The sequence below is a fragment of the Orcinus orca genome, chromosome 1, assembly GCF_937001465.1.
Source record: "Orcinus orca chromosome 1, mOrcOrc1.1, whole genome shotgun sequence".
NCBI lineage: Eukaryota > Metazoa > Chordata > Mammalia > Artiodactyla > Delphinidae > Orcinus > Orcinus orca.
The window spans coordinates 101010457-101025949 of record NC_064559.1 but is presented as its reverse complement, the minus strand read 5'-3'; the positions used below and the strand labels follow the sequence as shown (position 1 = coordinate 101025949).

The window sequence follows — 15493 nt, the reverse complement described above, 5'->3', positions numbered from 1 at the left end:
TCTAGGTCCAGAGAGCATATCACATGCCTGTTTTATTAAAAGACAACTATAAAGGAATGAATCATATGCTTTATTCTTTAATTGTTCATTTTATTAAATAGTTTTATATAAAGTCAGACCAATATATTGGTCTGACCATTCCTTCACACTACCCCACACATGAGGAGGGATGGGATTATGTCAGGTGTCAAAACATTCCCTTTTCACTTTATTCATGACGGTATGGAATGAAAGTAGAAGGCAGATCCTTGCACGCCAGGGAAGTTGTGTTAATGTTTCAACACATCCTGGTTTAAGTGGAGCACCAGGGTAAGTTGTTCCACATACCACTCATGGCCTCACCCAATCTCCCCACCAGTTCCTGTATACCTTTCCCACCAATGAACTCTTAGATGTCTCAAACCCAAATGGTTCCCATTCAACTGTGTTCGAAGGGACAGATACAGAAGACAAGACACCAAGTCCCATCATCCCAACTCTCACCCTTGGGATTATTTATAGTCTGGAAAAGAACAGATGAACCATGATTAAAACCAAGTGAGGATTTTTAAGGAAGCTTTAACAGAAATATTAAGAAAAACATCTGAATTCAACTCCAGAGAAAAGTGCTACCAAGGGAAAATAAAGTCTTAACTGATGTTCTGAAACTGGCCGTAAGAGAGGGTGGGAGAATGATCTCTAGGCATGAACTCTAAGAGCTCTGAACTTAACCAGAGCTTCAGCTGATCCAGTCTGGGCTGCTGAGCCAGATTGACCTGAGGGCTGCCTGGCAAGCACACTGCAGTCTGTCTGGCTTCATCAACAGTGAGAGTTCTTCAGCTCCATCACAGAGTACTCTCCAGTGTGTTATAGTTGTCCTTAAAGCTCTTCAATTCGAGGAAGTGCTTGGCACGTTTACTCTTCTGACTGGAGGGGAGGTATGTCACCTGGATGGTTGTTGGGGAGACTTCAGGAGACTGGGTTAGGTCTTTGGCTGCTGACTGATGTTGTCGCTGAGAGCTCCCACTTCGGGCTTTGACCCTGAAGAAAACAAAGACGGCAGGTCACGGACAGAATGAGAACTAATGGAAGAAAATAATTCAAGGCTTATCCATCCTATAAATGCAGCTGTAGCCACAAATGGTCTCTGTCCTACCTTATAAACTAGTTACTAAAATCTCATCTGGTAGCCTAGAAATAGCAGAGAAGCCAATTTTCCCACTGAGTCCCTGCCTCTGACTCAACCTCTTCATTTCACTGTGCTTAAAGAAAACTTTTAATTCTGCTGATCCACCTAATGTGTGCATGCCATTAATATACTCCCAGTCCCTTGAAACAACTGAATAACAAAAAATAATATTGAAGTTAACTACTGAGCACTTACTAGGACATTAAACCTGGTGCTTTACCAACATGTAATTTACTAACATCCCACTATTCCTATAGGGTGGTATCATCCCCTTTTGCAGGTTAGGAAACTGAGGGTCCATCCAGTAAGTTGCCTGAGGTCACAAAGCTAGTAAGAGACAGACAGCTGGGATTCAAACCTAAGTTTGTCAGATTTCAGAGCCTTTACTCTTCAATATACTCATTGAAACTTTCTAGAAACTAGAGATCAAAGAAACTAAATTTTTTTTAAATTGTGGTAAAATACACGTAAAATTTACCATCTTAACCATTTTTAAATGTTTACAGTTCAGCAGTGTTAAGTACATTCACATTGTTGTGCAACCAACCTCCAGAATTCTTTTCATCTTGTAAAACAAACTCTCTGCCTATTAAACAACTCCCTATTCCCCCTTTCCTTCAGCCCCTGGCAACCACCACTCTACTTTCTGTCTCTATGAATGTGATTACTCCAGATACCTCACATAAGTGGAATCATACACTATTTGTCTTTCAAAGAAACTGAATTTTGAACAGTCCTCCTGCCTGACTTCTAGACCAAATGCTCCTTTCCACATGTTCATTTTTATTAGTTTTCTAAGTAGTTTTTACTAGAACCTTTTGTCTTTAGAACAAGGTAGTCTATTTTTAAGAACAGAGAGAAGACAGGACAGACATACCCCTTATCTTCGGAGAAAGAGCCATAATCAACACAGCAGAAAACAGATGTACTCTTTTCACGGCTGGTAACTAACTTTTTATTCTAGACTGGCTTTCCCTCTTTATTCTTTCAGTTACACGTATGCATAAACAACATAATGAAGGTTTGTTAGTACGTATATAAAATGTTCCCAGTGAGGGACTTCCCTGGTGGTGCAGTGATTGAGAATCCGCCTGCCAATGCAGAGGACACGAGTTTGATCCCTGGTCTGAGAAGATCCCTCACGCCGTGGAGCAACTAAGCCAGTGCGCCACAACTACTGAGCTTGCAGTCCAGAGCCTGAGAGCCACAACTACTGAAGCCCGCATGCTCTAGGGCCCGTGCTCCGCAACAAGAGAAGACACTGCGATGAGAAGCCCGTGCACCACAACGAAGACCCAACACAGCCAAAAAAGATAATAATAAATAAAATACATAACATAAAAAAAAAAAGAGGAATTGTGATGTGGCCATAACATAAATGGAAAAATAAAAGTTCCCAGAGAAAAATCATGATGTCTCTTCTATAACACAAGCCCTCGGCAGCTGATTCTTTAGTGACACCTTTTGTTTCAGATAGGGTTACTGATACTTTAAGTGGTAATAAAAATGGTTGGCATTTAATTCTTTTATCGAACCAAGGCACAAAAGGATGACACTGGGGCCCTGAAGAGAAGGCATCTTTGTGTGCTGAAAAACTTTATTTTATTCCCTTTATTGGTGTAATAGGTTATACCAATTCTGACATTTTACTGAGTTGGACAAAAAACAAAAACAAGAGAAAAAGAGATGCACAATAGTAGGCGAAACTTCTCTTATTAGCTTGTAGAGCAGCATCTGCTTTCCAATGTGAGCAAGAAGCTGCTCTAACAGTCTAGGATCTGACAACTCTTATGTTATCATAGATTTTGTTCACAGTGCTTTTGAAGGTCATCTCACTGTGGGAACAGTCCAGCACTACCTGTATTCTCTAACCAGCTCCCTTTGACATGTTCCCCTCCAAACTCACACTGTGGCCAGCTCACTCAGGGCCTCCTGATAGCGCAGGTACTCACTCTGGCCAAAGACCTGAAGAAAGAGGAAGGAAGAATGAGGATCTCTCAGTCTGGGGCATCCCTTTAGTTCCCTGAAGGAAAAAGTGGCCATCTGGCTTACCCCTGTCCCATAGCGGGCTGTCTCATAGCCATCCAGCAGGGTATCAATGAGGGCCTTGCGCACACCCTTGAAAGGAGTACTAGTGTTTCGAAGATCTAGCAGATAGGAGCGGAAATTCTTGCCCATTAAGGAACGGGGATGCCGGCCTTCAGCATGAAATGGGATCTCTATGGAGATAATAGAACAATGATACCCCCTTTCCCATTTGTTTAGTCTTTCTAATTAATTTCCCAAACTTACAAATAGGTCCAATGAGTGAGTTGGGGGGAAATTCTAAGAGAATTCAGAAGACCAGAGATATAGAGCTATGTCTGAGTGGTCATATGGTGGTAGCAATACAACTGTTAAACTATACCAATGACACACAATAGTGTCATTTTCCTATTTACCCTATTTACCCATAGTTTAAGATATTAACTATGTTTTGGTAGAGATAGAGCATTTTTGACAATGGTCATATGAAAAAAATTCAAGAGCATTTCTGACAATGGTCATATAGAAAAGAATTCAAGAACCATCTAAGTAGGCTTGGTGAAAAAGCAGATGCTGCCTGTCTTTTGTGGGAAAACAAGCAAAGTACCACCATCTAGTTCATGAAACTAAAGGTCTAGAAAGGACAAAACAAATCCAGATTCTTTGGAGAAAAATAACTTACATACATCATTTTCCTTAGGTAAAATAGTAACCCAGTTCTCTCAAAACTAGGAAATTCCTACCAGCCGGAGATGTGCAGAAAGGACAAATTCTAACACATAAAGTGGGTTCCTCCCTCTCTTCCCCAGGTGAGCTTTCAGGATCCGAAACGGCTGCTGAGCAGCCCTTACCAGAGGCACGGATGGCATCCAGAGCTTTCATCCTGTATAGATAGTTGTAGCAATCTGTTAAGAAAGAGACTGGTCTCAGGTATAACCCTCAAAAGATTCTCCAAACTCCAGGAAGCTTAAAGAGCCTCCCACATCTGACATATACCCAGTAACAAGGACCCACAGCTGCTGAGTCTGCCAGCAGCTATGTTTATAACTCTGAGAGCAAAGGAATTCTGCGTTTGTGAGACCCCTCACTGAGGTATCCTCCAAAAGTATGTCACATACTTTGATTTCCCTGAGTTTCCAGCTGTAGCAGTCTTGCGTCATCATCTGCAAGGAGCTGAGGTTCATATTTGATATCCTGAACCCTGGATAGTCGGATATCAATCTCCTCTTTTAAGTCCTGTTCGTGTGGAGAAAAGAATACACAGTCACTTAGCCTGTACTTTGCTTCCCATCAGTCTGGAAAAGGGGCAGAGCAGGTGAACAACTAAGACAACAGAAGCAGAGAAAATGCTCATTTGGCTAATGAAATTGCCAGGTAAGACTCAAGAATTTAATAAAGAATGGGGTTGGGTTCGCTAAGAACCTCTCCAAACTGCCTATCTCTAAGCTAGATCTTTTAACCTGCCAGAATTCCTTCAAGCTCTACACCATTATTTCTGATTTTCAACTGAAATTTTGGGGGGCGCTGAGTGGCACGCGGGATCTTAGTTCCCCCAGCAGAGATCAAACCTGCACCCGCTGCAGTGGAAGTGCAGTCTCAACCACTGGACTACCAGGGACGTTCCCTTGACAGGATTTAGAAGAATCTTGGTTAGGTGTCATAAAGAATTTCCTGAGCTGGGAAAAAATGGACATCAACTGGAAGTCATAATCTACTCTAAAAACCTATAAGATCTGTATGTGGTTTAGAAGTTTGGGAACTATCCCTACCTGGTGGACCACAGGATTTCTAGAGGCTTTCTTCTAGAGCACATTTAATTTTTTAAGTAGGTAATTCAAAAAGATAAGAAAGGTGTCACCCCCACTTACCCAGAAGCAAACACTGTTAACAGTTTCATATTCATCTATCTTAAGAGGGTTGCCAGAGTCCCAGCAAGTATTTTCTTGTGACATTTAGGAACTTCTATTGTGAAATATGTCATTCATAGAATACATTTGACATATATATACACCTTAATTACAAAATTCATTAAGATGCACACCTGTATGCACTATCCAATTTATGAACTGGAATATGACCAATGACTTGGAAGCATTGTGTGTCCACCCGATTGAATGCAACCTCCAACCTTAACTTCTCAAGTTTTATTTTTCTTTGCTGTTTTATCACATCACCCTGAGGAAGATGTTTAGCTTTGCCTGGTTTTGAACTTTATACAAATGGAAAATATATACATATATATTTTTTGGAAAAATACTTTTTGAATTGCTCTGCAACCTATCTTTTAAAGTTTTAAATAAATTTTACTGAGGTTTAATTTACACGCAATAAAATACATCCATTTTAAGTGTGTAGTCTGACAATTTTTGACAAATGAATACATCCATTCAACCACTATCCCAATCAAGATACAGAGCACTGGACTTCCCCGTTGGTGCAGTGGTTGAGAATCCGCCTGCCAATGCAGGGGACATGGGTTTGAGCCCTGGTCTGGGAAGATCCCACATGCCACGGAGCAACTAAGCCCGTGTACCACAACTACTGAGCCTGTGCTTTAGAGCCCGCGAGCCACAACTACTGAGCCCACGTGCCACAACTACTGAAGCCCGCGTGCCTAGAGCCCGTGCTTGCAACAAGAGAAGCCACTGCAATGAGAAGCCCGCACATCGCAACGAAGACCCAATGCAGTCAAAAATAAATAAATAAATAAATTTATTAAAAAAAAAAAAAAAAAGATACAGAACACTTTCATCACCCCAAAACGTTCTTCATCCCCCTTTGCAGGCAACCTCCCGCTTCATGCCCCAGGGAACACTGATGTGCTTTCTATCGATATAGTTCCTCCTGTTCTAGAATTCCATACAAATGGAATGGAATCATACAGTACGTATTCTTTTGTGAATGGCTTTCTGGCACTTTTTCACCTGGCATAGTTTTGAGATTCATTCATGTTTGTGATTTACTTTTTCCATTCAAAAGTATTTTGGAGATTCACTTGTGTTCATATACTTATCTTCAGTTTATTTTCATTCCTTATAGTGTTCCAGAATACTATTACGTTATTATATATCCATTCTCAAATGGACATTTAGAGTAACAGCTTTAAAAAAATATATATTAGAAACAATGCTGTGAGTATTCTTGTACGTGTTTTCTGGTACACATGAACAAAAATTAATTTCTCTATGGTAGGAGTGGAATTGCTGGGCTATGGATTAGGTACATTTGCAACCTTACTAGACAATACCCCAATATTTTCCAAAGCACTTTTACTAGTCTGTACTTCCACCAGCAATGGATGAGAATTTAGCCAGAACATTTTAGAGCAAAAGGAATCTTGATCTCATCTAGTCTGAGGTTGGGGGATCCTAAATAGTCAAAGGTTTGATTGGCTCATGACATACTGGAAACTAACCCTATATCCTTCTTATGGGAGGCAGCTGGCATTTGGAGAACTGGGAGAATGTGGAAGCACTGTTGAGGTTTCAGGCCACAACATCATCTTTGAGGCTTTCCATGAAATATATCAGCAAAGAACAATGAGAGGAGGGTTACAGTACTAGTTAATGAAAGGACATTGCTCTAGGAGTTTTGTGTCCTAGCTCTAGCCCTCCCACTAACCTGCTTTTCACTCAACAATGAATTATTACTATGTGTAGGCCCTGGCTCTACAGCAGTGAACATAACTGGCATGGTGTATACATTCTTACAGCTTAGAGAAGAGAGAGGCATTAAACAAATAAACATAAAAAAAAATAAACAAATAAACATAAAAGAATATTTGTAGTAAAATGCTATCTGAAAACAAAGATCTACTTTATAATGGGTCATAAGCATTCCTCTTTGTAGCAAATAGTATTTGAGGTAAGTTCTAAAGATCAAATGAGCTAGCCAAGTGAAAACCAGAGGTAGATCATTCTAGGCCACAGTGACAGCACACATAAATTCAACCAGTGTAGCTGGATCCCAGTGATCAGGGAAGAGCCATACAAAAGGAGGTTGGTAAGGACAGCAGGCAACCTTTACCCAGAAGTGTAAGGCGGAAGAAGCAGGATGGGGGTGGCAGTTGGGGGCATTAAGAGTTCTGTGGGGCATTAGAACATGTTAGGTTTGAGATGCCTATCAGACATCTAATTGGAAATGTTAGGTAGGCAATTGGATACACAAAGATGGAACTCAGGAAGGAGGAATGGGATAGAAATAAAATTTCAACAGTAGATATTTAAAGCCAAGGTAAGGAAAACAATTACCTAAGGAGAAAGTACAGACAGAGACTGCTTCGTTATTCACTTCCTGTATGTCCTCCAGTAAGCTGCTTCCTTTTCTTAGATTTCAGTTGGTAACATGAATGATAGACCTAGATGATTTATGGGGCCCTTATAAATCTAAAGTTTTGCAATGGCAACCCTTCTCACTGATCTGGGGCTAATTCTAATCACTCTAACCCCATCCTAAATCAAAAAAAAAAAAAAAAAAAAAACCCCAAACATTAAACACTGGGTAGTTTAAATTGAACTGGGAAACATCATACCATAGAGAGTTGGGAATTTTCATCCAAGTCCTTCATTCTGCAGATGCAGAAACTGAAGTCCCTGGATAAGCTACTTGCTGTGCCACGGCAGTGAGCAGGTAAGCGAAGACCCAAGATGACCTTTATTGCTCAATATACTAATATAGAATATACTAATATACACATGGGTAACTGAACAAGGAAACACGGGAATTAAGTCATTTCTAAAGGCAAAGGAAATCTCATTCTGGGCCCTAATGGATCTGGAAAACCGGGCCTATCTCATGACTTAAGGACCTACCTTGGGGGCATTGTGTCCCACAGGGACATGAGGTCCCCTTCGGGATTTCATTGCAAAGCGCATGATCTGCCTCTTCACAAAAATAAATAGCAGTACAAACACCTGTCCAAAAGATATGAAAAGTAAATAACCTAGAATTAAAAAGTTAGACCAAAAAAAGGCATGCTTTCATTTCAAATCCTTCAATTCGGCCTCTCACGAATGCTTTGGAGTATAAGCTGGGACAAAGCAAGGCCGTCAGCGATGGCGTGGACATAGACAAGCCTGTAGCGTAGAGGCTTGGGGGTCTTTATTCTAGGGTTTAGGGGGAGGGTTCTCGGCCAGGGGCGGGGCGGTCGGTGACTTATGCTCCCAGGTACTCCTGGGATAGGAATCAAAGCCCAGAAAAAGCGCAGGTGAGTGGGTGGAGAATGAGGACCGGGAACTGCTCAAGAGGAGGGTCTCTACTGGGTCAGAGGCGACAGCAGGAAATGGGGTGGGGGAATCTCCTCACCAGGCTCCCGTAGGCCATCACCAGCACGACATTCACGCCGGACAGCCAGTTACTGCCGGACGCCATGGCCTCCCCACCCCGCGCAGAACCGCTCCGGTTTACCCCGCTGCCCTGCCTCGTCAGCCCGGGCTGCGCCGAGGCAACGGCGCCTGGGTTCCCTGAAGCGCCCCGGCCATTTCCTTACGGGGAAAGACCAAGGCTGACCGGGCCTGAAAACATGGCGGACGGGGGGGGTGGTTAGGAAAGAAGAACGACGCCTTCCCGCTTCCCCCCAGCACGTGACTCGGGCACGCAATGACTACCGGGACCGACGAGTGCGGAGACGCGGAACTACGCCAGTAAGAGGAAACGGAGGCTATCCGCGCGTCACGTGGTGGAGGCGGGGCCGCCGCGGAGGAGGCGGGGCGGATGCGCGGAGCCGGAATGAGGTGTCTCGTGGCGAGGCGGCACGCGCACGCTTGCGTGCGCGTCCTTTTTCACGTCACGTGCTGGGGGACGCAGGAAGGCAAGTGGGAGGGGGAAGGCGCGAGAGCGAGCGCAAGAGGGAAAAGGAGGGAGGGGGGTGGGGAGGAGGGAACCTTATATCACGTGACAGGGGCGGCGCGGCCCGGGGTGTCAGTGTGGAGGAGACTGAGGTAAAGTTGGGAGCGCAGCGGCGTTGGCGGCGGCGGCGGTGGCGGCGGCAGCGCGGCGGGGCCGGGTATTGTCCGCGGCCCCTTTAAATCCACGATCCCCCTTTTACCCTCCCTCCTTTCTCTCCTACCCCCGCCGTATCCCCCTCCCTCGGTAGGCCCCCCCGCACCGTGTGTTCCCCACTGTACACCCCCTCCTAGTCCTGCGAGCCCTGCCCCCTCCCCCCCCCCGAGTCGGCCGCTGGAGGTTTTGTTTATGGTTGGGTTCGCGGCCTAGTGGGCCGCGCCAGAGCCGGGGCCTCGATTTGGGAGCGTGGCCGGGGCGGGGCTTGGGGCAGCCGGAGGGGGGGGGCCATGCGGCTAGAGCCTGAGAGGGGGGAGAGCGAGAAAGAGCGCGAGCGAGCTAGGCCTGGGCCCCGCCTGAGGTAGGGCTCTCTCTGTACCCTGGCCGGTGCCTGTGGAGAAGACGAGAGGGCCTCCTCCTTTTCCAACCCTCTGCGGGCCTCCTCTGATCCGGATCCGGCCTGGTTTGGGGGTGGCGGGGTGTGTGGGGGGGGAGGAAGGGCGATGGGGTGGAGCTGCCCCAAACTCCCCCATGTGGCCCTCAGTTTGGAGTGCGGAGGATTAATTTGTTCCGGGTGGGAGGTAAGGAGGCGATTGGCCCCGGGAGCTCCCGATGTGGCGCTGAGCGGGGTGAGCCTCCCATCCTCCACGCGTGGGCTTGCGTCCCCTCTCCGTTTCCAGCCTCTTTGTCAGCTCCTCTTATTACCTTTCCTTCTTGCTCACCGCTCCAGCTCTTGGAATATATTTTTTTGCTGCTGTCTTTAGCTTCCTGTCTTCCATACTGTAGTTTTGGGTACCCCAAACAATTAATGATGTTATTTGGGAAGCTGGGCCTGAAGGCCCCCATAGGGTATATTGCGCCTAAGGGACGTCATTAGAGCAGTGGGGTATGTGTTCACTCTTCTTATAATGGGACAGGAATTCCAAATTTCTTCGACCCTTCACCTTGTGGACAGTCCTTAAATTGCTTTGCAAACTGATGTCACAAACAGGAGGCCGCTCCTTTTCCACCGTTCTTGAAATGTAGCCATCTCTGGTGTAGGATGTTGTGGAAAGAAAAACACCACAGTAACAGTCCTTTTTTTTGTTGTTATTGTTACCCCTTTTGCCTTTGATTGTCCCTGATTATTAGATGGAGAAATCCTTTTTGTCTTCTCCCCAACCACTTCCACCACCCGTATTCTGCTTTGGGGATGGATGTCTGATGTGAGTTGCTGGGATGTGATGAGGGTCAGTGACAACCTGAAATACAGGAGAAGTAAAACGTTTTGGCTGTCTATGGGTTGTTAAAACTGCTTTGAGATCCTACAACCATTGTCCTTAAAGATTAGACTATCTCAGTGATTATTTCCGTCGTGAATGGGAAGTCGGGAAGTGTTGCTGTCATGTAAACTAATGATGAAAGGCCTTAAAATGTACTGTTTGGATTTTGATTTTTAAAACCCCTTGTTGCCAAATGTGTCCTAACTGGGAAGTACTCTTTTTTAAATTAGATTCAAGTTGGGGAAGGGGATGCAGGGATCATTTCCACAGAGCATCTAGGGGAATTAGTTGCTCTGTTAGAAGTAGCAAGCCTTACCCACCCCCCTTCCAGCTTCATAGTTTCTGAATTGTTTCTCAAATTAGATTGTAAGCTCCCTGAGGGCAGCAACCAAGTCATATTGCTTTTGTATTTTCTAAAGTATTGGACACATAGTAGATACTCAATAAATACTTGTTATTTATTTTTTTCTGTAAAATTTCTCTGGCTATTTTTTTAAGTAGCTGGTTTTCAGAAAACAGTCAAGGGCACTCTTGTGTTGAAATCTGTATTTGTTCCTGCACTATTCCCTTGGTCTCCAATACTTGTCACCTACTTCCCTTAAATATTTTTATGTTTTAAGAAAGAGTACTTAACAAGATTCCTCATCTCCACTGTGATAACTCTGGGTATGTGTCTCTGCTTGCTACTAAAAGGCTACTAATTCTGTGCCCTCCAGTGATCCATCCCACATCACTTACTTTTGATCTTTTGGTCAGTGTTGTTACTACCTAGGTGGTAAAATTGTCTTAGTCACACATTTCAAAGCATTTGTAAGAGAGAAGTGGAAGCTAATAGCAAGAGTGATTAGGAGGATTTTTTTTTTCCCCTTTCCTGAGTAATTGTGTGGCTTTCAAAATGACTTTTTAATGTATTTACATTGATTGGTACTGTACATGCAGTTGTCCATACAGGTAGTCCTGAAATTCATATCCACAGTGTAACTCATGCTCACAAATTGAAATCACATGATGAGTAGAAAGCAATCAATATTTGTAAGTTACAGGAGAGGCCACTCCCATGTTAGAATGTTCATCTTAGAGTCAATTATAATAAAGCCTGATATTTTTTATTTTTCTGTTTGATTTGAATCCAGGCGTACTTGGTTGAATAACACTTGTTTATTGTAAATTAAGTGTTGGAACTTGACAATAATGGCAGCCTGGGAAAATGGACTACAGTGTATCAAATAATCCTGTACTACCTATACATATTTACAGGCCTTTTTGTGCACATTTGTGTAGGGAGAAGAGGTAATGGTTAAAAATTAGCCATGAACTTTCCTTAAAAATATTTCTTGGTGACAGGGAATGTAAAACTCAATTCTTAATGACTGCATCAAACAACAAAGACCTATGTAACATATTGACCCAACTGGCTGAAGAATTTATCCACAGGGAAGTTGGCTTTCTTTGTGACCCAAGAAACAGGTGAAATTCAGTCTCCTAATATTAATCCTTGCATATTTCTTTAGAAGCCCAGCCTACCTGTCCCTCAAATCCATCAATGTCTTCTGGGCAGCTTAGAATTACCCTATATGAAGTATCATTAATGAAAAAAAATTCAGTATAGAGCAGAAAAGTATAAACTTGTCCTCTTTGGCAGGGAGTAAAACAATGCAGTGTAACCTTATTTGGAGCACTCCATCATATGATGAATGTTTTCTTTGTTTACTAAATGCAACAGCTGAGATTGCATTATAAAACAAAGTATCAATGAAGGCAACTTAAATTCAGTAGAATCTTTGCTTGTTAGAAGTGTTACTAACAAAACTGATCTGGTTTTGGGAAGGCCCTGTGTGTTCCGTGTCTCTAGAGACTCAACAAAGTCATCTTGCTGGCAATAATGTCTCAAGTTTAAAATGACTTCCCAGAAGCACTTTCTTCCAAATAAAACTCTGTGCTAGATGCTTTTGGTTTGGGACAAATTTGGGATTCTCTATATATTAAGGTGAGTGGTGGAGGGGAATTGCAATTCTGGTTTCTTGGAACTGTGAACTTAGGAAACCAACAGAAGCAGCCACAGAAGCAGCCACAAAAACAGCATGTTAGAATTATTATCCAAGGAACTGAGATTCTGGGCAAAGTCACTGGGGCTGATACGTGCCCCCACACCATACTGAGAGATAGAAACTTGAGGGAGGAAGAAAGAGGCTAGGCTTGAGCTTGTCCTTTCCCAAATGATGGAGGACACATGCAACTTACGTTTAAAAGGTTGTAAGGCAGGTAAAGCTGTTTTCAAAGGTAGGTTGAGTACAGCATTTTAAATTGTTTTTATTTGGAGTGTAGACTATTCCCCTTCCTGGAAGGCTTTTGTTTCCAGGCTTTGCTGATTATCTTTCCTTCTGTCAAAGGGACGTTGGGTATTTTCACCTATTGGAAGACTTGATTATTAACATTGTTTTGCTTACTATCAAGATAGCAAAACTTCACAAAGGCTGCATATAGGGGACTGTAACCAAATCGTGCTCATAACTTTAAAACAAACCATCACAACACATGTTTTATATATTTCTTGTTTTACAAAAATGGATAAATAGTCATAGTTCTCTAAGGAATTTATCATACTGGAAATCTGTCTTAAGAACAGGTGAATGTTGGTTTGTCTCTTTAAAGAAGTGAAAGTGGTGAAGGTGCTGATGAAAGAGAGGTTGAAAACATTTTGCCCACATTTAACATCTAAACTGTTTTTTTTTTCTTAAATCTTTCAGTATTCTACCTTGTAAATACTGTTATTTGTATATACTGTAAATGATGACGTCGGTGGGCACTAACCGAGCCCGGGGAAACTGGGAACCACCTCAAAACCAAAATCAGACACAGCACAAGCAGCGGCCCCAGGTAAAGAACCCAAGGGATATGGATCCATGGGATAGCCTTGCTGGTTGATACTGGTTTCCATCTAGTGCAGCATCATTCTGTGCTTTGGATTATTAGTTTGGGTTCGTTATTCTTATTTTCTAATCCATGCCTCTTTTCACTTGGGGCCTGATAACTGTTAATGACATGCTGTGATGCAATGGGCTTAATTTACTGCATTATGAGGCTTGGAAAGAATGGGTCCTGTGCTTTGTATCTCTAAGATAGCATTTTCCTTCATTCACCTGGGTTGTTTTAGCAATACATTTCTTATTTCCTAGACCTTGCACTTTGATATCCCTCTAGCCAATCTTTGTCTTGCCACCTTCTTCCTTTCCTTTGCTCTTTTTTCCCTAACTTGTCTTTTGTTTTCCTCTCTGGTCTCATTGAGGCCTAATCTGATTTTTCCTTTCCCATGAGGAGTTAGCATCTTTACTATGTTCCTTCAAGATTAACAGATGAGACACCCTAGAGTATTGCTCAGTTTTAAAGAGTAAATTAACCTCCTTGGCACCTGGGTGCTGAGGTTTATGAGTTCTCTCTTTTTTTTTAAGTTGGATTTAGATATGATCTTTTTTTTTTTAATAACTAGTGTGGTATTTGTTGGCAGCTAATATGAATGAATTAATTTGCATTTGTTTATGGTCAGTTAAATTGAATATGTAAGACTAGAACTTTCCTCTTATTCATTTTTCTTTCACTTCTTTTTCCAGGTGAATTTCTAGCAGAATTTTAGTACTTAATCTCAGTTGGGGCTAAAATTTCTGACATCTTATAAACATACACTGGATACTTGGAAGATATGCCGAGTGTATCCTCAGACTAAACCTTAATGATAGTCTCATCCCTAAGGAATAAAAGGGTGGCATTGGTCATTGCAGAATCAGGAACAGGGTTTACACATGACTTTGCAAATAAATGAAATTGAATTAAGGCACAGACGTTTCAAAGTGGTGCTGTGACCCCAAAGTGAAAGTCTCTTTAACTGTGAACATAGGTGAAAAAGCTCCCTGCTTTTTTAGAGATTGTAGCTTGAAATAGTCACAGCTTTACTCTTTGTTGTCATGGTGGTAGCGTTTTATTAGTTGGTCATTTGTAACAAGGAGAAGGAAATTGGGGTGGGAGATGATGAATGTTGACTATATAGATCCCTCTTATTTCTCTAAACTGTTGTCTCTTGATCACGCTTTCTTAGGCCACTGCGGAACAAATTCGACTTGCACAGATGATTTCGGACCATAATGATGCTGACTTTGAGGAAAAGGTGAAACAAGTGAGTGTATCGCTAATTTGCCATAAGCTGTGGAAAAAGACATCAAGATCAAAGCACAGTTAAATAGAATTGCTGCCTACCAGGATATTTTCCACTATAGTATTAAACGAATTATGAGTGCTTTTATTGTCTGATTGTACCCCTTTGGACAGATACCTTGTTCAAAGAGGTTTTACCTTAATTTTAATCTCTTGTTTATTGAATGACTTTGTTGATACCATTGTACAGCAGCTTCAAATAGTTGTGGCATCTAGGAAATGTGGCAAGTCATGGTATACTGGATCCTGTATGCTTCTGCATTTGATTCTCTATTAGATGCTGTATTATTCAACTGCTTTATAAATACTTTTGCCCCATCCCTAATCACAGGTTGTTAATATTTTGCTTTTGGAACTAGAGTACCAAAATTCTGCATGTTTTACTTTTTTAAGCCTGCTTCTTTCAAACTCAGCTGTGTCTTCTCCCTTTTTTCCACCTAGTTTTCTTTTGTGGGGAGTGCAGGCTTGTTCATGATGGTTGCTGATCTTTCTCTTTCAGTTGATTGATATCACAGGCAAGAACCAGGATGAATGTGTCATTGCTTTGCATGACTGCAACGGAGATGTCAACAGAGCCATCAATGTACTGCTGGAAGGAAACCCAGATACGGTAGAGTGCTAATAAAGTGTTCTAGAAAGTGGGTCCCTCATTGAGAGGCTAGTAAATTCCAGAAATAGCAAGTGGGGTAACTCACCTTAAAGCACAGTATCTTATTCTCCAAATAAAGCAAGGAACTGTCTTGGAGATTATTTACCGCAGGTTGCAAATACTTAAAATTTATGTACAATAAATAGGAGAAAACAGATAAAATCAGTTTCTTCTAGTTGGCCT

The 15493-nt window shown here is 42.5% G+C and overlaps 2 protein-coding genes across 39 annotated transcripts in view; one reads left to right on the top strand and one right to left on the bottom strand.

The window, feature by feature from the left end:
• Window positions 1-69: 69 nt before the first annotated feature.
• C1H1orf43 (chromosome 1 C1orf43 homolog) lies at window positions 70-8860 on the bottom strand. 3 transcript variants are annotated; one of them, XM_004284670.4, is made up of 7 exons: window positions 8498-8860; window positions 8005-8106; window positions 4312-4429; window positions 4045-4098; window positions 3221-3387; window positions 3075-3133; window positions 70-1020 (listed from the first exon to the last, which is right to left on the bottom strand). In XM_004284670.4, the coding sequence occupies exons 1-7, from the start codon at window positions 8561-8563 to the stop codon at window positions 825-827; spliced, it is 762 nt and encodes a 253-aa protein (XP_004284718.1). In that variant the 5' UTR covers window positions 8564-8860; the 3' UTR covers window positions 70-824. The 3 variants fall into 3 exon arrangements, with proteins under 3 accessions (XP_004284718.1, XP_004284719.1, XP_033270483.1); XM_033414592.2 differs by having other exon boundaries at window positions 884-1020; window positions 3027-3133; window positions 8498-8844; XM_004284671.4 differs by lacking the exon at window positions 8005-8106 and having other exon boundaries at window positions 103-1020; window positions 8498-8843.
• Window positions 8343-15493, top strand: part of UBAP2L (ubiquitin associated protein 2 like) — a 43456-nt gene continuing 36305 nt past the window's right edge. For 18 of the 36 annotated variants that reach the window (XM_033414583.2, XM_033414575.2, XM_033414580.2 and 15 more), the window contains exons 1-4: window positions 9071-9197; window positions 13203-13332; window positions 14546-14623; window positions 15161-15271. In XM_033414583.2, coding sequence (XP_033270474.1) covers window positions 13243-13332; window positions 14546-14623; window positions 15161-15271 — 279 coding nt within the window. In that variant the 5' untranslated portion in view covers window positions 9071-9197; window positions 13203-13242. Of the gene's footprint in view, window positions 8400-9004; window positions 9198-9462; window positions 9555-9793; window positions 9823-13202; window positions 13333-14545; window positions 14624-15160; window positions 15272-15493 lie in introns of those variants that run through there. The other 18 variants (XM_033414581.2, XM_033414572.2, XM_033414564.2 and 15 more) reach the window with 8 other exon arrangements.